Source organism: Columba livia, chromosome 17 (genome assembly GCF_036013475.1).
Source record: "Columba livia isolate bColLiv1 breed racing homer chromosome 17, bColLiv1.pat.W.v2, whole genome shotgun sequence".
Taxonomy (NCBI): Eukaryota; Metazoa; Chordata; class Aves; order Columbiformes; family Columbidae; genus Columba; species Columba livia.
The window spans coordinates 10,620,394-10,644,005 of record NC_088618.1 but is presented as its reverse complement, the minus strand read 5'-3'; the positions used below and the strand labels follow the sequence as shown (position 1 = coordinate 10,644,005).

Here is a 23,612-nt window from a genome sequence, read left to right as displayed (position 1 = left end):
TCAAAGCAAGCAGCAGTGAAACAGACACCTATATAAACACTTAATTATTAAGTGAAATCTAAGCAAATATGGCAGGGGGATTGGACTAGATGATCTTTTGCGGTCCCTTCCAATCCCTAACATTCTGTGATTCTGTGTAACAAGATACAGTACTGCTTTCCAAGGTGGTGGTGTTTGGGGTCCTTTATGTGACAGACTAAATCTGAAGGATTCTGTGGCATGGAAAGTCATGCTTTTCAGAGTTAACTTTTCCATGTGCTAAAGAAGCACCATATAGGATAACAGTGGTGCAAACTGTGCTTTTCAGAGTTAACTTTTCCATGTGCTAAAGAAGCACCATATAGGATAACAGTGGTGCAAACTGAAGCTGGACATGATTTGTCCATACTGAAAGCAGGGAAATATGTAGATTGCCTCCCTATACAATCTGTTTCTTCTGCTCCTGGTTTCTGAGTGTTAGAGCATTGTGTTGAATGCTGTATGGCGAGGTCAGAAATGGTGCAGGTGGTGTGGGGAGGGGAGTCTCAAGATATTGATCCTAACTCTTAGCTGAGCAGTTAACTTTACATACCTTTGAGCAAATCACTTGACCCCTCTGCAGCTCTGCCAAGTAACTTGTTAATTGAGGTTGGAAACTGGGCAATGTATCTGAACTGAAGTCACTGCATAAATATGCGGCTTTTAAATCAGCATGGATGGCACAGTGTGAATGAGAACTGCTTGTGTTACTGATTATCTTACGCTTTTAGGGATGTTAGTTTGATAAATCTTACAATTCCTAGCACTCAAGTACATGCAAACTTTGTCTTATTCATCTCTACAGCACTTCTAGGTATTAGGTGGATAAATATTATTGCTCTCATGGGTAAATTATGAAAGTCAAATTGGGGGTGTAAGATTAATTATCACTGGAACAGCTACAATTGGAACTCAAGTGTCTCAGATAAGTAAATGCTTTACTTATTCTTTTAGACTTCAGTGATGCTTCTGTTTCTCTGATTTTTATTTTCAAAATTGGCCTGCTAAATCAGAAGCTCCAGGGAAAGACTTCTTAAGCGATTCAGCCCATTACTGTGGGTGAGTGCAGTTGTTTCCTAGAACAGATGAAGTGTTTAGTCTGGCTGACTTTTAACTGAAGACATTTTTGTTTCCTGCACCAGATTATGATAAATGCAGATTTGCCTTCCACTGAATTTTTAATGGTAATGCAATCTACAAAATTATGTTAAATCTAGATTTTTAATGATGTGAATAGATTTGATACTAATGTGTTTTGATGTCTTTTCTCTGAGTGATTAAAACCCCAAATTTTAGTCTTTCATCCCTTCTCACCTCCAGAAACCAATACAGCTAAAGGGACAAATAAGATTTATATTTCTTTATGTACATTGTCACAGAATTGTCAAGTCCTGATCAGTTGTACCTGGATCACACCCGTAGAGGACAGCGATGTGCAATTGTTCTTAAATACCTAACTTGGCTTACAGGAATCCTTTTTACTGCTGATGCAGAAAGTGGAAAGAATTCAACTTCATTTTAATAACTCAGGCAGAATTTGAAGTGCTGTAAGTAGGAAAATGCCTACCTGTTAAAGCATCTTTGACTCTGCCATCCTCTTTCAGTCCCATAAATTTAATTCACAACTGCATTCAAAGCCAGCATCATGTGATTGCACATGCCTGGGTGGAAAGTTTTCCACGACAATTGAAACTGAAGATGAAGAAAGGGAAGACTTAATTTTGTGCTACTCCACAAATAAATGTATATTTACTGAACTGTAAATTATATCTTTATGCACATTTGGTTTTTGAAGATCAGAAGTTTAGCATGGTCAGGGCCTAGTCAAAGCTGCTTAGTACACGTAAGGAGAAATGTGTCTTTTTCTTTTGTGTAGTCAGTGGCCGCCTTAATACTAGTGTCTAGAAAGTGCAGTTGGCTGAACAAATGCTCAAATGAAGTTTGCTGTTCATATTGTGTAATACCACACATTCTTTACATTGAAATCCCAGTAGTGATCCTGTAACACGCCTACTATAATTGATTCTATTTACTGTGGCAATTAAGTAACGTATCCTACATGTATTATTCAGGAAATGAAGTAGGATATGAGCTATAATGGTCATGGAGAATTTGCTTGAGAAAACTCAGGGAAATAGATTTTTTGAAATATGAACTCAGTTTCTCGAATGCTTTCTGAAATGTACAGCAGGCAAATGACCCAGTATGCAGAAGAATATCCAATAGACTTAATATCTGGAAATCAAAGGTATGCATTAACTGTATGGTTTGGGTTTGTGTTATGTTGTGTGAGCCTGGAAATTCCTTGAGTGTTATTGTATTACTTCTTAACAATGGAAATGTGCTAGCCATTCTTCTTGAGTGTGTACAATGTTACTTTACCTAAATCTGCATGTATGAAAAAATAACAGTAAGAAGAGCAAAGAAATCAAACCCATGGACTTTTTAACCAAATATTGAGATATGAAATTGTGGGAAAATAAAATTTCAAGTGAGAATGACTGCACTGATGGTTTTGACCAAAGGACATGTCAGCAATACTACTTAGTAACAATTTCAAAATATAGAAAAGGAGTTATTTTAGAAAAAAAGCAGAGTGGAAAATGCGAGAAAGAAAGAACGAACACTGGAGTTTTCTTCTCCAGGGCAGCAACTTTTAATTTCAGTTAAAGCAGTCAGGCTAGCAGAGTAGCATGCTAACACAAACTATAGGGAGTCGGTGAATACAAATGACCTTTGTGGATTTGGATTTTGCTGCTTTTCCTCCTTCTGATTGAAAAGGAACACTCAGCAGTTGTCTTAATTGGACATTAATTGATACATATTCACAGGAAGTAGTGTCTGTGATCTTGCAGCTTGTTTGTATGAAACAGTATAATGAAACAAATTGTGAGGAAGTTTTTTAATGATCACAGTGACATAGCACAGTAGTATGAATTTTAAAATTATCTCAAAAATGTTTGAAGAGTCATGACCGGAACAGACTTAGCTGTGTTCATAAAGCTTTCATATTCTACCTTACACATTAAAAGCATAATTAAACTGAAGATAAACCTTATAATTATGACCTCATACCTCCTCTCAGTAATATTCTCTTATATTTTCTTGAGTCCTCATGGTGATATAAAAGAGGATGATGGCAGAACACAAGGTTGTTCGAACTACTCATCTTTCAAAACTATCAGTCACTGATCCCAATTAGAAAGATGTACCAATGCTTTCCTACTGATGAGTTATACCCATTCCCTTTAGGGCACCTGTCAACTCTCAGATATTAATATAATTTTACCTAACACAGTATTGAAATGTAGGAAGGAATTTGCTTATCTTTGTGCAACATATAATGAAAAACTATTTGGGAAATTTGTAGACGATGATCATTCCTCTTCCTTTGTAGGTCAATGCATCTTACTTCCAGTGGAGATTGCCCAAGCAGACACAAAGTAGCTCTGACTTCCTTGACCAAGCACTTCCCAATGTTAGATTCAGTGGGTGGAATACAGTATGGCAGAAAAGACAGCACCTTTGTCCTTGAGCATTCAGATATCTTTAGCTCTGAGCTAAGAATTATGTTTTCACTTCTGCAGTAGGAAATCTTGTGCTGCTTATCTTGGGAAAACTAACCAAACAAGAAGTACAACCCCTTTGAAAAGACGTTCAGCTCTGCTGCAGATCCTTTCTTATTGCTTTGTTCCAGTGACAACTGTAAATGGGATACAGAAATAATGTTAAGTAATCCACACTTGCATGATGATATATTCTGTGGGAACCAAGAAAGCAGAAGTCTTTATAACTAATCACAAATTATAGAAAGATGTAGGAACAGTTACACAGCAAAAAGGATTACCAAAGCACTGGAAGCTTGTAGTTGTTAATCCCTAGCAAAAGCAGGTTGCCCTGAATCACTCTGTAGACTAACTCAGCTGCCAAGACCATGCAAGTGTACTGGAAATACTCTTGTTAAACGTTGCCACAAAAAATAGTGCTTAAAAATAAGCACATTCCTTCAGATGAGACTAACTGAAAATACTTCTTTGTGCAAAAAGGAGGTAGCAAGGGTGCTAGAAACTGGAAAACACTATGTGGTGACACTCATCTAAGCACAGGTGCCCATATAAAAACAATGTCTAGGAGTTTTGGCTATGACCTTGTCTATCCTTACCCGTGAATCTATACCAATCCTATTCTAATCTATGCAGACAAAAAAGATGTTAGTGTTCAGAGGTTATGATAAGTTGGCATTCCTTAATGCATGTGCTTTACTGGAAGATACAGCGAAGTCTGTAAAAGCGGGGAGAAGAGGCAATGGAGAGTTAAAAAGCAGAGAAGAGTCTGAGGCAGTACCAACAGAGAAGGTGAAATGTTTATCTGCCAATATTAGTTTACAATGTATTTAATATTTCATAATGTCAGTTGCTTGGAAACCAGTGTTTTGTGCCCTTTTGCTGCTTGGCAGAAATCACTCTAATTGGCATGTTTCTAGCACTGTCACTGCTGGCAGTTTGCAGCATTTTTTTATCCAGAAGCAAAAATTTTCTTTTACATGAATGATGGCTCACATTAATTAGACAGCAGTCATGGCAAAGACAAGCATTTGAGTGTACGGATGTATGAATCATTATCTCTATCATCAATCACTCTAGAGGCTGCTTTTCCCAACAACAATTCTGCCTTTCCAGGCTGTTTGTTTAAGTCTCGGTCTTCCTTTTGTGCAAAAATGTTTGTTTATGTTTGAAATTTAATAAGTGGGAACAGTTCATTGCTGATTAGATTTTACTATCTATCTAAACACAAGATTCTAATCCCACTTATTATGATACAAAATGACGTGTTGTCACAATGTTTGAACAAAGCTAGCACTTAAAATGGGTTTGCCATTATTTAGTAGTAAAATGTCATGGCTCTATAAATACCTTTATGTAGTAAGGTTAAGACACTAGATCATGAGTTGTTTCTGCATTCACAGGAAAATCTTGAACCAGTAGTATTTTTTGGTAGAGGATCAGGGACTTCAATGAAGTTCCACTTAACAAGCAGCGAGGTTTTTAGTGGTGATAGGAGCATAAAGTTTTTATTGTACATTCTTATAGCAAGAGACTGGAAATCCCAGCGACATCCAGATTTTTTTTCTTTTGAAGTTTTAGTAATGGTTCCCCCACAGCTTTTTAGAGAAATATTTAAAGGAAAGCCTTGAAATCTCAGATTTATTTTGCTGCCCTTTAGTAGTAAAAGCTGTCTTCCCTGCTGCTCTGGAAGTACTTCCACCCCTCACCTTCATTTACGTACATCTCCAGAGACACCAAGCGCTGGAAACCTAAATGTGCCTACTCAAAAATAAAACCTTTATATGAAGATCAAGAGGAAGAGGAGTTACAGCATGGCACAAAGTTGTGCATGTGTGTGTGTGCACATGTCTTTGTGTTCTGGGACTTCCTAAAAGATAAACTGCTGCCCTCTGTTCTTTCTAGACTGAGAATAACACATTTCCAACTAAACATAATCCAGGGTTTTTTTGGTATGTTGCTTTTTGTACCTCCAGTTAGCCAAGTATCCTGGGTTTGGTTTTTAAACAGAGACATTTCCATACAGAGTATTGCACTCATCTGAGAATAAAATGGGAATCTACATCTAAAATAATGTGAGTATTCTAGATTGTTTGTATGTCTTCAGCTACTCAAGACAGCTGTTGATATGGTAGTACTTTTATTCCTTGCCAGAATGGTTAATGGTTCAGTGTGGTAAATAATCACATATGTCTGAGTTTCTATGGGTTATTAACCACATTTAGTAGATTTTAATGTCATTATCACCTGGTCTTCACTGAATTTAAGTAGATGCATGAATATTTACCCATTTGCTTCTTACCATGTAATTACTGTTAAATAGAAGTACTAACCAGTCAGTTCCTAATTCTCCGTTGCCATATGTATACATATGCATCTCTAACTTGGCTGTAAACACTACCAAACCAGAATTTGTAGTTAATTTATGTTAGTATCTACATATTGATTGTGAATAGTTGCGTATTTTCTGTCCACATTCTAAACTTTCAGGGTATGACCTGTATGCAAAGCTCAGCAGTAGGACTTGCTAGCTCAGGCTCACCACCACGTAAACTTAATTCTGTGGCTTTCGATAGCTTTAAAGGTGGGTCATGTGTGCACCCTGTAATAACTCACTGAGTACTGATGTGGGCAATGGACTAGTTCTCACAACGAGGCTGCCTTACATCCCTTGGGAAAGGTGTGAAGCCATCTGAATGTGAATAAATTTGGGACATACTGGCATAGATACACGTTATAAAGCTGAATGTAAAGCACTAAACAATTGAGTGAAATGGTCAGCAGCTCCAGTATGTATTGATAAGAGAATGGAACATATTCTCCATTGGTATAAATCAGTATCACTGTTGACAATTTACAAGAAATACAGAGCTTGTTCTCCTGTTGTTTTGTGTGTGCTTTGTAAATAAGAAAAGCACTGTGTGCATATGGATTTTCTTTTATCTTGGAGTTTCCTGATGTTTCACAATTATTAGCTATTTAGGTGTTACAGCACCTTGTCAGAAAGCTAAGGGTTATACAAGAATTGCTTCGGGTACTAGAATGTGGCAACAGTTCAGATGGAGTCTGTTGTTAATGAGCATACACAAATATAGTATTTTGGGGGACTGGAATGATTTTAAGTGTCCTATTCCAACTGAAACAGCAATGACAGTAATGCTTAATAAACTGAAATCTGATGAGAATGCAGGTATTGGTGCTTATGCTCCTGCAGAGGTTACCATAGGATCCTTCATAACTTCAGGTTCTCAGAACTTCCATTTTATTATATATTCAAAAAGACAGACCTTCCAGTACTATGGTGCCCTCTGAAACTAGGTAAGGGTGTAGATTTCAAGTTCAATCCAAATGAAACAAGCTCCCTGTTCTCACCACTTCCTTTGTGGGATATCTCTTTGGATTCTTCAGGATCCAAATACTCATCAGCCTCATCTGAGATTTGTGATGGGATCACAGCTCACGATGGCATGGCTGCAAATAATGTGAAGTGTTCATTTGGAAGACTTAATGCTGTTTGGGTTTTTGTGTTTGTTTGTTGTTTGTCTGTTTTTTTTAAATCCACAGTTTTAGTCTGTAATGTTCAGAATACAGTTTAGTTTTATTTACTGTAGTTTCAAAGTTATTGCCTCCTGTGCTTTGTTTTAGACAGAAATTGATTATTGTTGTATTACTTTTTCTGCTATAGAAAATAGTTACTCAGAATGCTTTTAAATAGCGGTATGCGTAAAACTGCACTTGCTTTTCACGTGAGAAGCCTTAGCTCAATGTTCAGTTTGTCACTAGTGCAACAAGTCAGGCAGCGTCCAGCTGATATTCACCTTGCAACCCCCTCCGCAGGGTCTGGCCCTGTGCCCGGAGGAGCTTTGGCTGCTCGAGGAGGGAGTGTTGCAGATGTGACCTGAAGTGCTTTTATGAAAATACAGGAAATGGCATTCAGAAAGCCTGTGCTCTCAGTGGCTTTCAGAGCAATGCCACATTGGTTTCATTTGTATTTATAAGTGGCTGTAAGCCTCTGGAAAAGGCAACATTCTTTTTGTATAGTGTCTGGAGCAGGAGATGTTCTGTCATTAGCTTTTTGATATAAAGGCTGTATCCATTAAGACAAGAAAATTGAATAAGCCATTTTATGAAACAGTGGCAAACAACTTCCATGTCCAGAGAAATCTTTATGCAGTTAAATTGTTTGATACATACATGGTTATTGCAGCTCACAATACTCGTCCACCATGATCATACCAGCTTCCCTCAGCAAGGGTTTGGCATCATGTGTTCAGGAGTGCATGGCATTCCTTTAGGAAACCATCTCCAACTGAGTTCATGCACAAAAAAGATTGTTTGAAACAATCAATATGGCCCAATGACACTCCATTCAAAATTCAGGAAGGCATTAACTCAAGGGAAGCGTCCTACTCCTGGATAGTATGCTTGTCTGGCTTGGATCAGCTGCTACATTCTCGCTAACATTTTAATCAAAGGCTATAGAGTAATTGTGTGCTGTACCCCTTTCCCTGCCCTAGCTCACTTTTTCTTTTCCCTTCCCCTAACCTCTGTTGTCACCCTATAGGGAGTGCATTATGGCTGCTTCTTTATTTTCTTCCCTTACAGTAATACCCTGCCTGTTGTCTTCACTCACAGGCTTCACCGGCAGCTTCCCTGTTCCTGACAATGCAGTCTTCTGACAGCCAGTGAAATGTAGCAGCTAACAGGTGGCTTCAGGGCAGTGTGTGTCAGGTTCTGACAACTGAGTTAAGACAGTGAGGGGCCCAGTGGTCAATTGCCTGCTATAAATTAGAATTAGGCAGGGAGTTTTTAAATCAAGTAGTGGACAAGGTGATGCTGAGTTCAAGACATTTAATAATTAACCTGTGCAGTGTTGAAAGAGTTAAGGGAGAGATCTCCCAGTTCATACTGGGGAACTGTTGGCCTTTGTTATCATATTGCAGAAGGAAATATTAACATTGAACTCTTGACTATAGAAGAATGTGATATCTCTTTTAAGAATGAAATTGGTGGGAAACAGAGAAATTAATCAATGTGGTAGTTTGTCTTTAGTACACTGACCAACTTGTGATGGTTTTTGGCAGGCGTCACATCAATTCTGTGAAGCGAGGTGGAGACTACTTTCATATACTGCACCAAGAATCACTGGAGAGGAGCGCACTGGAAGCAGCCCAGCAGGATGAGGGCACGATATGGAGAACTGAATTCCAACCATCCATATACTCCTCTGATGCAGAAAAGTCAGAGGAAGAAATAAACAAGTAAGTCAACTGAAGAGAGCTTTGGGTGGCCTGAGGGCAGTGGTTTTTAAGTGACAGTTTCCAGTTCCTGTCTTTACTTGGTATTGAGGCAGATTATTATTACTGTGTGAACTAGAAAGAGAAAATGCTTATAATCTAGGTAGATGAGGAGCTGTAAACCTAGGAAGCATGGGGGGGGAAAGGTGCTTGAGATGCTGCTTATAAAAGAAGAAATTTTAAAGGCAAAAGGTTAATGAGCCCAGGAAAGGTTTTATAGCCAAATCAGAACTGATTCTCTGAGGAGAAAAGGACGAGGCTGGTGAGTTTGTGCCATGCTTTTATTCCCACAATGGGACCACAGCATTAAGAATAAAAAAGAATTGCATTCAGCAGAATAAGTAGCTTAGCTTGCAGAGTGGGTTTCTTCTCTAGTTCAGACTTATTACTTACAATACTACCTTTTTCAGATTTTCTGTCTGATCATTAGATAGTCTTCATTCCTTTGGGTTCACACTGATCTCTTCAGTGCACCTTTAATGCCTGTTGTAATGCTCTGGTTGTCTTCCATTTGTCAACCCTCACTAGGTGATGAGATGATTAAATACTTGCTCAGCAGGACAGAGTAGCTCTTCTAGAGGTTACACACCTTTGAAGCCTTATTGCATCAAAGGCTTCTTTCTTCAGCAAGGCTGAGGTAAAAAGATTTACATTCCGCTTCCCTTTATGGATGTATACCTGCATTGTCTGCTCCGGCAGGGGAATTGGACTAGATGATCTTTCAAGGTCCCTTCCAATCCCTAACATTCTGTGATTCTGTGAAGTTTGTTATATTAATAAATCATAATAAATGCAGTAATTAAGAATTTAGAAATACACTTAAGTACTTCTTATAAATGTGAGGAGAAGAGGAAGTGTGGTGATGTTAACATAAGTTTTATTGGCTCTGTCATCATTTCACATACTCCTTTTTTAACTTTAGCCTTTGTCCTTTCCCGCAGTTGCTCTCTGACAGATGGTGACAACCTGATGAAATTGGGGAATATGAAAAAAAAGATGACCTTACGGTCTTTCACTCCTGTTTATACCAGTGTCTTGATTCCAAACCCCCCTGGAGCAAACAGGTATATTTCAAGGCAGATATATGCCCTGCCTTCTTTAGTAGGACATAGCGAAATTCACAGCAACACAGACCCGTAACTTATATACCTAGAGCTGCTGCTCAGGTGTGAACGCATATCCTGAGACTTTCAGGAGTTTATAGTGAAATAGTCTGTCTTTACTAATAGCAGCTCTTAAATTCTAACTTTAAATGGTTGAATACTAATGGGTTACTGAAAATCTCGTATGTGTGTGTGTACGCAAACACGCATCATTTGCTTTGCTGGTCTTGACTCAACAAGTTGTAAGTTGCATAAGATTTGCTTATGTGGTATAGCTTTCAAGATAAGGTTCATTTAAAGGAAAGGCTGTCAAAATGAAAATTTAATTTGCCTTGTTAAAAAAGTAGGCCTACAAAAGAGGGAGAATACAGTACTTGTACCGTGTACACTTCTGTATATTTTATATTAGTCACTAATACACACTATCTGTTCTATTCTAAGTTCATTGATCCAGTTGCTTACCAAAAATGTCTTAATATATTTACATTTGCACGTGGAATAAACTAAAATGCCAAAGATAATCTTAGTTCAGAAAAAGATGAGTCCAACTTTTTTAAACTCACATGCTGCTTTTTCTTAAATGCAAAACTTAAAAGCTACTGTAGGATCCAGAAAACATATAAATCCGTACCATAAAGGGATAAATGCTGGAATCCTCATAGGTATGAAAGCACCAAGCACATCACCAAGATAAGTCCATTGGAAATTTCACATCAAAAACCATGCTTTCAGGATTGAGAGTTAGGTATCAACATGACAAAAATGCTGAAACGTGTCTAGAATTCACAGGGATAATGAAAAAATAATCTGCTTCAGAAAAGCTGAACATGTCTACTTCAGCCGACACAGTGCCAGTTTGCCTGTTTCCCTGACTCTATAGTATAACACTTCTGTGTCTCCTCTTTGCAGCAAACTTCTCTTCCGACAGCTGTGTGCCATACACTGGCTTCTAGAGGCTTCGACTCTTGAATCCAACAGTTCGATGCATTCCATATTAACCTGTTGGAATCCAATGTACGTATGCAATGCATGATAGTAGATGGAATGAGGAGTTTGGGATCTTTTCTCCCTTATATGTTATTTCTCTTTCAAGTAATAACCATTTGAGTGAAATGTTATTAATTCTGTGCTGAGCAACATAAACAAATTTTGCATCGGCTTTTCCTCCCTGTAGTCAGCAGGGAGTTGTATGGTGCAATCAGTAGCACAGCATGGTCCTCTATTATTGCAAGTTGCAAAACTAGGAGAAAATACTGAGCTATCCCAGCCAAATTTAGTTGTGTTTTCTTTCCTTTCTCTCTTTTGGTTAATAATTATGCAAATTAAATACACGGACTAATAGATGTATGTATATTCCCATAGCCTTCCCTTGGAGGCTTATCCCAATGAACATGACAGAAATGTCATGTACATTATAATTACAGAACAAAGCCAGCTATTAAGTGATATTTAATAGCTGGTTTTATTCTATCAATTATGCATGACAGTGATGGATACTTGTAAAAGGTGCATTGCTTCTGAACTTATACTGTTAAAAGTAAATATTAAGTTCCCAACATTTTTACTCAATATAATCATGTTGACATAATGTGTTTAAATTATTCATGAGAGTTTGGTAAAACAGTGAACTGTTTATGCTCTGATTTGCAGGGCAGAGCTCTTCAAAGCTGTTCTGTTTTCTCTGTATATTCTCAGTCAAGACAAACTGTGCCTGCGTATGACAGAGGTGGCAGAGTAGCATTATATAAAATTAGCCTGATTAACTGGAGGGGAGTATCTGTCTACTATGTATTATGGATGGATTTTTTCACCCCTTTACATATGGGAACCAACCAATAGACTGGGATAAAAGAAACAGTTTGTCAGCAAGTTTCACATATACAGGCTGACAGCAAAGTATACATACACAAGGCTCCTGATTCATTTCCAGGTTCTGAAGTAGTGCACAAAAAGAGGGAGGTTTTTTGTTGTTGTTTTTTTGTGGTTTTGTTTTTGTTTTCCTAATGTGGTGATAGAAGGAAGCTTAGAACACTAATCTGCTTTGTAAAACCTTTGACTGATTAACTGGCGACTGAGTGATAAATGAGGCTACCTCAGCAGTGCCCTGTTGTTATACCGCAGCTGCAAGGACTGCAGCTTCTGCATTTACCTTTGTCATCATGATGCAACATTTACACTTTTGGACCAGTATATGTCTTCATTTAGCCAACAGCATGGTAAAATCAAACTTGTATGAGCCTGCTGTCACTTTTATCCATGAAATCTTGCTATACTGGACAAAATTCTTCATTATTTGCATGGAGCAAGGTGAAAGCACAATCTGGCCCAGCACATTCATGATAGTTCAGAGAATGACTGTTCTTAATTCAGATCCTTCCTCACTTGTGACTATAACATACTCATGGCTCATACACCTTGCATTCTCTTTCAATTTCTTAAAAGCAAAGATATACATCAGAACAATGGTCAGCGACCATTTACTCTACATTTATTGCATTTCTTAAAATAAATATATAATAAAAGCAGGTCTCTTGAAATGGAAAACTAATTGAATTGTTTTCACTTAGGGACCCTGGTGGTTGTAAAAAAACAGTAAAAGAAATCCAAGAGGAAAAGACAGCAAGATACATGTGGGAGCTCTTTATTTCACGCACAAAGGTAACTTCATTGTTAATTTCTTCCTTGGGACCTAATCCAACTCTTCAAGCATCTGTTTTGTTGGTTTGATCTGGTCTAGTGACTACAGAATACTTGTCTCTCTAGGTTTTGAAGAATAACAACTTGATAGTAGGTAATAGAGCAGTGTGTAGCTGACTGAAACTGTGATTCGGTCTTGGTGATAAGTACTGATGTGGTAAGAATTAGATATTCAGCTAAAACATAACTAGCCTCTTATTTGCATTTGCCCCCTTTTTTATGACCCAGAGTCATGTAGCAGTACTTGTTCACATAAACAGGTCTTTTTCAGTCAAATGGGGATTTCAGACTGGAATCCTGAAGGCCTTATTCCAGTACGTTCTAGTCATGAGTTGTTTGGTTGCCTTTTTACCCAGAACTTAAAGCTAAATTCAGAAACAAATGCCAAATATTGAGGCCTTTAAAGAAAACAGGATTCACTTGCCATGTTCAAAGCAATGCCAAGGAAAGGAGAAAACAAGAAATTCAGATGAAAGCCTTTTAAAATAAAAATAAAGATAATACTTGAGAAGAAAATAAAACACTAGAAAGTGATCTGTAACACTTGGTAACTGTTTTACTGTCTGACACCACAGAAAGACTTGCTTTTTCAAACTGCTTAAGTGACTGGAGGAAAATGAAGAGGGAGTGAGTGCTTAGGAGTATAACTAAGAACTCAATAAAGAACCAGTGGGTTTCTCACTCTGTAGCAGATGTTACGTTTTGATCTTTGGCAGTTTGCTTAAGCTTTTAGTTCCTTGCTTTGCCCCCTCTAAGGCTAAATTAAACAAGTTTTGTGAAGTGCTTTTAGAACCCCAGGTGAGGCACTCTTAGATATATGAGCTGTTGTTACATGCAGGTTATTTGCTCTTGCTATTTTTCAACACCTGCAGCTTGTGCCTTCATAACATAATTAAAATGATTCAATAGGAGATTACAATTTCTGCTGGAGAATAAGCAGCAAAAGTTGTGAAACTTTTAAAAGACAAATATTGTGGTTTTGTGCAAATATACTTCCTGCTGTTGGCAAACAAAGAGGCAAGTCAGCAAGTCACATCAATAAGAGAGTTGTTTCTAAATAGGAGGCTTTCTGATTTTTCCATATAGTCTTACCAGTTCTCTAGCATCAGATTCAAATGAACAGGACCAGAAGAAAGCAGAGTGAATGTGTCTTTTAGCACTTACATTGCTGAGATATTTTTCTTCCCTGAATTGATGATAATATTACTTGAACACTGCTTTTCATATTTGATGTGAAACCTCAGGTGTAAATATTGAGTTCCTCAATTGGGGTACTTTGAGTTCCTCAGGGGTACTTGCATATACATATTGTTCTGATTATCAAGCCTGCAGAGTTCAGTCATCTTTCAGACTTCAGTTTTACATTCCTGACACAGGAAAATAATTTGCCAGGATATTGGGAGGAGACCTGAACATTCATCAAACCACTTTGACCTATTCTTCCCTGTACATGAAAAGGTTGCTCTTTTACCAGCCCTCTGTGCAGCTGCAGTGTAACTCATTGACAAATTAGCTTAATGTGGTGGCATTAATGCTATAACAGAGGAGTACTGAAGAAAGATAACAAAATGAAGGAGGCCCTACCCAAGAAATAACTAGCTTGCTTGAAGTCACTAGAGAAAAATCTATGAGGTTACAGGAGGACCAGAAGGATCTAATATTTGAATTCTTACTAGTTAAAGAAATGTGATTCTTTGTCAAATTGCTACAAAGGATGCCTTCTTCCTCTTAATTTTTCCTTCTATGTACAGAAATGCACCTGGAAAACACGATGCAGTCCACTTATGAGGAAGATATACAGGGCATCTACTCCAGGCATCTCTCAGCTTAGCAGTCAGTCATCTCCCCGTGGTCAAAGCCCTTGTGACAGCGTAACTTCCACTGTAGCTTGCTCTGAAGACAACACCAAGATCAACCTGTCTTCATCTGATATTATGAGTGAGTCAGCACAAGCTAAAGAGCAAGACCTTCTTTCTGCCTGTAAGTTACTCTTCTTGACTGCCAGTATCAGATGGATTTGCCTTCAGTGTTACTAGGGAGAACCTATGACAAAGACGCTGATAGACATACCGGTGTGTTTCTCTTCGGGCATATGGAACTTTGTGCAAGTCTCCCTGTGCCCTCCCTGTTAGCAGATTGGTTTAAAGACAATATAATCTCATGTGACTATTAAGTAAGAGTTTAACTTAAGATTCGGTTACAGCAGTTGTATAATCAGATTGTCATCCACATCTATAAGGTCCTATAGGAGGTGAAAACAGTGAAACTGTCCTCTGCCACGACCAGCTGATCCACTAAATACATATCTGTCTAACTTAGGGGATTCTGTTGAACCGAAGGGTTTCTTAGTCAGTGCTCCTCCCATCAGCGATAACCTGTGCTTGTTAGACCTGAGAGAACAGTCTGCTAGCTCTGCAGTGGTGTCAGTACAAAGCTAGGTAATGGTATGTCTCTTCCTTCTAAGCAAAGCTGGACCAGAAAAGCATGTTAGCATTTAGCACTGCTAATTATCTTTTAATTAATACTTATATTATAATTATTATGCTGACATCATGCTCTGCTAGACTCTAAATTACCACTCAGGAAAGAGGTCTTGGACTCATCGAGAACACTCTGTGAATGTTCAGTAGCTATCAAAAAGGCAAAAAGAACCCTAAGAACGAAGTGGAAGACAAAGCAGAAAACATGTTATGCAAAAATACAAATGTTTCGTAAGTGGCTCTTCAGCTGTGGCCCTTCCAATCCAGACAGGCTGGTATCAGAGGTGGTAAAGTTTGATGGGAAATAAAAAAGGGTGAGGTATATTAGAGATGTAGAATTGCTGCTGTATGAGAACCAATTAGAGACTAGGGTGCTTCAGTGCAGAAAAGAAATGGCTGAATACAAGGTTGTGCATGGAAAATAGTGATTAGAGAGTGGTTATTCACAAGTTCCCTTGATGCCAGATTTATGGGACACCAAATTAAATTGTCTGACAGAAAATTTAAAGCAATGGGAAGTGTTTTCATGCAATGCACGTTTAAACTTAGGCATTCATTGTTACAATATGTTGCTGGAAGTATATTCAAGTCCAAAACCAATTAAATTAGTAGAAGGAAAAACAATTGCTCTTAAATGTAAAGGAATGGGCATATTCTCTGGGTCTGAAAGACCTTTAGGTTCAGACTGCCAGAAGCTGGGTGGGTAGTATATCAGGAAGCTTTCGCTAATATCTTATACTACCTACAGAGCTGCTCTGTCCGTGGCACTGGGCACACATCAGTAGCCCTCCTTGCACACAAATGGGAGTAGCAGAGAATTCAAAGCTATGATTTCAAGCAGTTTGTTTACAGATGTAGGTGAACAACTGGTTTGTATGTGAGATGAGATTTGAAAATAATCTTGAGAGCTGTAACGGCTGGGAGCCTCCATTTGCTGTGGGACATCAAGAATTATCTTGCGGTATGTGTTGTGTATGGGATGTTCAGTGTACCCTTTGGAACAGCATCTGTCACATGATGACCTGCGACTTCAGGGGACTGGCCTGAGTTACTAGTCTGCTCCTTTCAAGAATTATATTCCTAGCTCTAAAAGTCTGTGCAGTTAGTTTCTGCGGGGCAGCTCTGTAGCAAAAGCTTGATTCTGTAATAATTTCCAAAGATGCCGGAGTTGTGTTTAATCCAGGATTCTGGTAATAGGATGCTTCACAGACAAATCAGAAATGGATTACAAGTACAGCTACCCTACTAGCGAGGGTGGAGCCATCGTTTGAAACAGTGATAGAATGCAGGAGTTTCTGGCCAGGACCTCGGCGCTCTTAAAACTCATCTGACCACACCTAATACAGAATCTTCATTATAAGTGTGGTTCTTAACATTTTAGGCCATTAGCTGGTGCCAGCAATTTGCTCCAGCCATGTCTCACATTTATAAATTCACAGTGTAATATTTAGATCTGTACTTTTAACAAGTAGAAATAGTTTGTTCTGCTATTTAACACAGTCAACTATCAGCAGTGATTTTTTATTATATGTGGTGCTTCACAAAAATGTAGGAAAACGATGTTTTGAATTTGGGGATTACAGTTTCAAGGTGTTGAGTTCTCAGTAAAAATGTCACTTATTACCATGTAGGACACATTGAGCACCTCAGAGGGTGACTTAGAATTTGACAGCTAACACTGGGATTTTTAATAACAAGCGTGACAGTTGTTTTACTGCATGAGTGATTGGAGGGAATAACGCAGAGAAGGTGGCTGTCTCGGTGTCCCTTCAGGGGTTTGGCATCTAAGCAGGAATGAAATGGCAGTGGGAAGGAAAACAGAGATGTCAATTTGAAGGAAAACAGTGAGCTAAATTGGCTTTCCAGGTATTCAAGGGAGAGGAGGATGTAAGCATTGACATTAGAGTGGAAGGCAAAAAGAGAGTAGTGTTATTTGTAGAGAGATCTGCTCAAAAGTGGACAACCTGGCAACTGTAGCCACTGAAGGGCTACCTGAGGACATGTCTTAAGTTTTAGCTTATGTTTTCAAAAGTGATTAATGAATTGGGTATGTTCATATTTGGGTACTTATCTTGAAACATCTTGAAAAAGCTGGGGTTTTGGAAGAAACTTTAGTTTTTAGAAATCCTAAACAGCAGGTTTATTTAGGGTGTCTCAGGCTGGTATAGATGGTATCCTTTCTGCAAAGAGAGGAATGTGCACTATTGAGTTGGTGTGCTTTTACAGATTTTTTTTATTTTTTTTTTTTTTATCAGCCCTGCAGAGAGTCATGCGTGTAATACGTGAACATTCGTCAAAAGATTTCCGTAAACAAGATAATATGGCTGAGAAGCTGGGACTGCAGCGGTATGTTACCTGTAAGAGTTTCTGAATGATTAGGAGAAGCAACTTATCAGGACAGAGCTAATGCTTCCCCTGCCACGACCCCCAAACAACTGGAATCAATGAATTCAGATGACTTTTACAATTTTTGGCACGGGTGGCGGAATAGCCCATTTTACTGCTGTGCAAGCAGCCTGTGTTTTCTGGAAAATACACCATTAATCTTGCCTTCGCAAACAAAAAAGACCTTATGCTCCAGCAGCTTTGTAGAAAAAGCGATGTTCTATCTTATTCCTGTAGAGATGTTTCCATTTCTACCATTCCATTTTTCAGGAGTCCCCCGATAACATTTCTAGTTAAGCTTATATTAGATGTGTTCCCTCATTACTCAGTTCTGTGGTGGTTTCCACAGCTATTTGATGAAGCTGACAAACCATTCTTACAATTAGACTTTGCTGAAGCATTTTTTTTTTCCCTTTGAGTAAAAATAAATTTTGTACCTGGGTAGCTCCAGCAAGTCTTGTAATATTAAGAATGTTTCATCAGCCCCTGTAGAATTTTTCACATTCTGGGGAAAGCATACTGTATGCTATTGTAAGCCTTGTTGTGTCTTATAGTTCGTCAGTGGCTCAGAAGAATTACAGAGCAAACGTGCCATTCGTTCAGGACAAAGAGAGTGTAATATCAAGGAAGCAGAGTCCCAAAACCCAGAGGTAAGGGTACCAATCTGGTTTTGAAGCGGGTTGTATACTGTATAAACTCTGCTCTATGTGTGGAAAGCATTTGGCATGCAAATGTCAGAGAATGCTTTATTACGTGAGACCAAGGCAGGCCAGTGAAGCCTTGAAGCACATGGTACATTTCAATGCAATGTGAAGGCATTTTCCTGGAAGGATATGACTGGAATGAACGACAGTACAAATCCAAATTTGCTATCACTTAAATTTTTTGGATTCATAAAGTTCTTTCATAAATCTGATGAACTAAAAATGTTAAATTTGGATTTTTACTGAGGCTAAGGAGATCTTAAAACCTACAGGGGCTCATGTGACTGTATGTTCTGACCAACACAGATGCTTACCACAAAATGCTTACCACAAGATGTCAATTTGACTTTTCTGTGTTGTTTGATTTACAGCCACAATATCAGCTCTTCCACTAAAAGCAAATCTAACTTGTGTGCTCATATGAGGCAAGAGTTCACAGCAATACGTGAAGAAGCAGCTGCTTGTTTACATGATACTCTGCAGCACCTTGAGAGGTAGGAAAAAACTGTTTTCTGTATGCTCTTAAAACACTATACACCTTCTGACCAGATTTAGGACTTGTCCTCAGGCCTTTTAAAGATGCATTGGTATGGACTGATGTTAAAATAATAATATAGAGATGATGACAGGAAGATTTATGACTGTGTACAAAAATACATATTACAGGTTAAATATTTGCAGCAGTGTTTTGGGATATTTCTAAATTATTTTAATGGAAATAGTTTTGCTAAAAATACTGGATATATTTACTTTGGACATTATAGTCTTTTTCCCCTCAAAGACAGAATAAGAAATTTAGGTATATATAATGTGTATGGCTGTCTTGTGTTTTCAGTTCAGCGATCACTGTATCACAGAGATGACTTCAATGTTACTTTGACCCTTCTTACAAGTAGCAGTTGCAATGTGCTCTGTCAAGGCCCTTTCCCAGATCAGTGACATTTTTCTGTTGACCAGCTGAAGCCTGTCGTCCTTCTTTCACCCAGAAATGTTCATCTGTGTCATCTGTGCAAATTCTTTTGTCTCAGTAAGCATCAGACCTTTTCTACATCGCTGTTCTGAAGGGCACGATTTTCTTTCACCTTCTCACTTTCTTTTTTTCTGTTCTTCTGTTCCATTTCGCACTTAGATTTTTTTTGTCCGCAGAGCTTTCCTTATCTGGAGCTGGGTCCTTGTTTTCTTTCCTTAGCAGCTGCTATGACTGCATAAGGAACTGATCTTTCCAGCATCCTGCAGTATGGAAAGACAAGTCAGGTGGAAACTTCCTCCTTGAAGCTATTTTACCATTCTCCATACAGCCACACAAGCATATTCTGTTTGATAAGCATTTGAAGATGAAACATCAGTTTGGCAGGATATAGTATAAGAAACTTATTGGAGAGAAAAGTAGATGTTCCTTTTTGTTATAACACGGTAGTACTTTTTGTAAGAATGCATACACGAGCCCAATCTCTGGGTTGAAATTCTAGCTCAGGTCACTCTATTCCACCTCTCTTCTGTTGTATTTTGAAATAATATTTAGCCCTAAATCACTGTGCGGTATTGTGTTTGCTTTTAAGCCATGGACACCTGATAGAAAGTGGTGGTTGAATTTCAGTTAAACATTATGATCCTGAAGTTTATTTCTTACCCACAGCCTAGACTTGACAAAAAACATAAACCCTTCTTAATATGTTGTAGAAACATGGATGTGTACAGAACACTGCAAAAGCAAACATTGTTATTAGTGTCCACAGACTGAACGTACAATGTGTTCTTCACATTCATTGTTTTCTGCCTTTTGTAGTATCTTCCCAGTTAACTATGCAGATTCATGGTAATGTTTAATACACAGCTTTAACTTTAAAGGTTCTTTTTTTTGTGTGTGTGTGGGTTTTTTTTTTTCCATAGGAGCCAGGAAGAGCGATGTCGTGAAAAATTCCAAGCCCTGGAACAATTGACAGATTTTAGAAAAGACATGGAAAGAATAAGACAGCTGGGCCCAAGAGCCGAAAGAGAACGTGATGAAGGTGAAATAAACTGGTAAGGAGGCACAGAAACCCTCAGTTCAAATGAGAGATGGTCAGGGTCCTAGAGTTCTGTCTTTAGTCCAAAAAGCAAAGTATCACTAGAATCCATTGAATCAGTTGATGGAAATGCAGGCTTTTCAAACTGGTAGCAACAAAAATACAGATACGATGTACAGGAGTGGATCTCGGCCTGCTCAGCAGATAGATTAATTGGAAATTATAAGAAAGGTGATGAGGAAGTGTTATTTTCTAGTGCTATGAGGCAAAAAGCACTCAGTCCTTGTATTCACATGCCCTCCCCAGGTGCAGTGTTAGAGGAGACTTCTTCTGCCAGGAAGTATGTAAAATGCACTGTAACCTGGAGATGAGAGATCACTGAATACTAGCAGTGTACTCCTGAGTGTAGAACTGGCCCTACTGAAGGCCATTTCACTTTTTTTCTGGTTTAAGAAGGAAATTCCTTAACGTTCTCTTGCTGTCCCAGTAACGTGTGTTCCAAACTGGAGGGAAACAGCACATCCTGCTGATGTGCTGCCAAATCATCAGCCCTTTGCAATGGAAGGCACAGCACAGCCCAGTCAGACACTGTCTGGAAAGGTTTGGAACATCAGTCTCTGGGACTGTCATAGCAGCACTGGAGAATTTACACAGACCATTAAAAACAACGGCAGTCTTTTCACAAGAGTTTTATTTTTATTGTAATGTGTAATGCCCCCAAATCTCTATATTCAGAGTGAAATGGTAAAGACTGCATGTTACACTGCACTTAAATCAGTGAGATTTATAGAGGAGAATGATGATAGCAGAGGGAAAACGGATAGTAAAGAGAATCAGAAAGCGTGTCGGATCCGGCACTGATTGCACTGGAAAATCCATAGAGGCTAAACAAAATAAATAGAGAAAAGATGAAGAGGACAAATATGTAGTAAAATGGGAACATTTGTTAGGGGTTTTTTATTTGTTTTCATACCCAAGTTTGTCATCCAAATTTAAATGAACAATGAAGAAGCATCTATTTCAATGCCCCGTGATGGGAATTGGTGCACAACTCCAATAAAGTAAAGCTCTTTCACATTATTCACTCAGAATTACACTGAGTGTTGCATTCCCTGAAGAGAAATGTTTTCTGTGGAAGCTATGGAGGCGGTGAAGTAGCAGAAATGCCAGGAAACCCAGAGTTATTAATCAGACGTGCATTTGTTCCCATGGCTTCTCTTTTATTGCTGTTCTTCTTTCTGCTAAAGGCTTCCTGAATTGCTTGCCAGGCTCCCAGAGTCTGTGAAGAGTGACCACTGTGTACATAAAATCTTAAAGAAACTAGAAAAATATGGCAAGAATCCTGACTTGAAAATTGAACCAGATGCCTTTCTTAAGGCTCTGGCTGATCTCCAGGTGTGGGAGCTGTGTTCTCCAGAAATTGCTGCAGCTGTGGAGGTGAGATGAACCCAGTCCGTGATTCTCTGTGTGATGAGGCTGGGGAGAGCTGGTGTCTATGGGTAAAATTCATGCAGTGGAAAGTTGCAAGATTAAATCATTTAGGATTTCACTAAATGAAGATGTATTCACCTTTTACAAGGCACTTTGAACTCCGCAGAAGAAAGATGTTATGACATGCATTGGATTAATAACCAATATCATTTTATTATTATGTCATTTGATTTATTTACTGCCACAGTGAAAGTGGCATCTATCATAAACTGTTAGGATACTTGCAGAGAAAAGGCCTGTCATTCCCAGTTAGTTATATCCATGAGCAATTCAAGTAATGTATTATATCACGGATTCAGGCACTCTGCAGATATCTTTGTTTCCTTCAGCAACACTAAAAAAAACTACTAAAATCTGCTTGTCCAGATCTTAAGTTGGGCTCAACTCTTGTAGCTCTAGAAGCAATTGGCAGAAGAGGAAGGACACAAGAAAGAGAATACACTTAGAATGTGTACTGATGTGTAGTCTAACCAGGTAGCTTACTTTAAAAAAAATGGCAATGATGCCACCTTGTGTTTTTTGGTCTCATCGCAGTTGTTTACCCTAATGTTCAAGACTAACAGAAATTTTTGAAAGGTAGCAGGTTACTGTGCATCTCGCATATATCAAGTGTTATCATGATTTACAAAGGCTAAATTTTAGCACCCAACATGTCAAGATCAGACTGCCTGTATTTTCTTGATATCTTTTTAAAAGAGCCATTTTCTCTTGTGCCCTAATTTGCATAGCCACTAACCAGAGAGACAGCTGTGCCTTAACATTCAATGAATGTCTCTGTGGTTTGCTGTTCTTTTTAGATTGATTTCTTTGCTGCTTCTATTATGTTCCCTTTGCACTTTGATCCCTCATATTAGTGCAATAGTAATAGAGAAAAGCGTGAGCATAGCCAAATCTACTCTCTACTTACTTATACATCTTTCAAAAACAGCCTTAGAGGAAGGAGGATCTTGGTGCTCCTTCTGACTGGAATAGATAAAGGAAACTGTTGCATTTTAGGAAAAAGAAGATCATCACTGAATACTGGCTAATACTGGTAGAGATTCCAGATGAAGTTCTTATTTAACTTCAAGTTGCTTTAATATATGTACTGCAATGGTAGGTAGAAGACAGCTGCAAGTTTAAAACACAGAGACTTGAGCTGGAAGGATTCGGGATATAAACTGCAATGAAGATTGTAGAGTTTTGTCTTTAAGTCCTGTTAGAGCATATCCAGATGTTCTGAAAGTTGTATTAAAAATGTTTTGGTGATATAAAGCACTATACTAACTGTTTGCAGAAGCCATTACATTTGTTCTGTTGTCACAGTGGTCATATTTTCCCACGTTATCCCTCTCTCTCACATTAAACAAAAGCTCAGGAAAGAACTCTTTTCTGTTTCAGTTTGTACGTGAAAGTATTGTGCAGATGCCAGAAGAGGATTTCAGTCTGTGGTTTCAGACAAGAGCAGCCTGTCTCAGTGCACAGTCTTCTACCATTTAATCAAATGGTCACGAGATGGTTTTCCAGCTACGATGGTCCTCAAACAGAAAACTACTGGCTGTTGAGATTTGTCTCAATAAAGACTGGGGAAGGGGAGTGAACTTGAGGAAGTCCCACTAACCACTCTTGCACAACTGAAATTCGTCCCTCTACAGTGCTCCACTGGCTGTAGTTGGCCATAGAAAATAAAAGCTAAATACTGTTGTTCCTTCCTGTAAGATGTCTTGCAAAACAAGCATCTACTCAGTATGGATATACTGTTTTCCTCATCTAAATAGCATTGTCTCTGCTCTTAACTTAAGCTTTCCCTTATAAAAAATATCCCAAGCACAGGGTAGTTGTAAGTTTTAAGACACATTATTTTGCATTGGGTTTATTCTGTAGGTAGG

General features: G+C 38.5%; 1 protein-coding gene across 2 annotated transcripts in view; it reads left to right on the top strand.

The window, feature by feature from the left end:
- The window catches only part of CCDC60 (coiled-coil domain containing 60), a 50,706-nt gene extending 27,277 nt beyond the window's left edge, over positions 1 to 23,429 (top strand). Inside the window, exons 4-14 of one of the 2 annotated variants that reach the window (XM_065033779.1) lie at positions 8,666 to 8,842; positions 9,820 to 9,942; positions 10,891 to 10,995; positions 12,549 to 12,639; positions 14,430 to 14,658; positions 17,414 to 17,504; positions 18,098 to 18,193; positions 18,619 to 18,741; positions 20,138 to 20,269; positions 21,501 to 21,690; positions 23,125 to 23,429. In XM_065033779.1, the coding sequence (XP_064889851.1) occupies positions 8,666 to 8,842; positions 9,820 to 9,942; positions 10,891 to 10,995; positions 12,549 to 12,639; positions 14,430 to 14,658; positions 17,414 to 17,504; positions 18,098 to 18,193; positions 18,619 to 18,741; positions 20,138 to 20,269; positions 21,501 to 21,690; positions 23,125 to 23,223 (1,456 nt within the window). In that variant the 3' untranslated portion in view covers positions 23,224 to 23,429. The remainder of the gene's footprint in view (positions 1 to 8,665; positions 8,843 to 9,819; positions 9,943 to 10,890; positions 10,996 to 12,548; positions 12,640 to 14,429; positions 14,659 to 17,413; positions 17,505 to 18,097; positions 18,194 to 18,618; positions 18,742 to 20,137; positions 20,270 to 21,500; positions 21,691 to 23,124) is intronic. The other variant, XM_065033780.1, reaches the window with a different exon arrangement.
- The last annotated feature ends 183 nt before the right edge of the window (positions 23,430 to 23,612 follow it).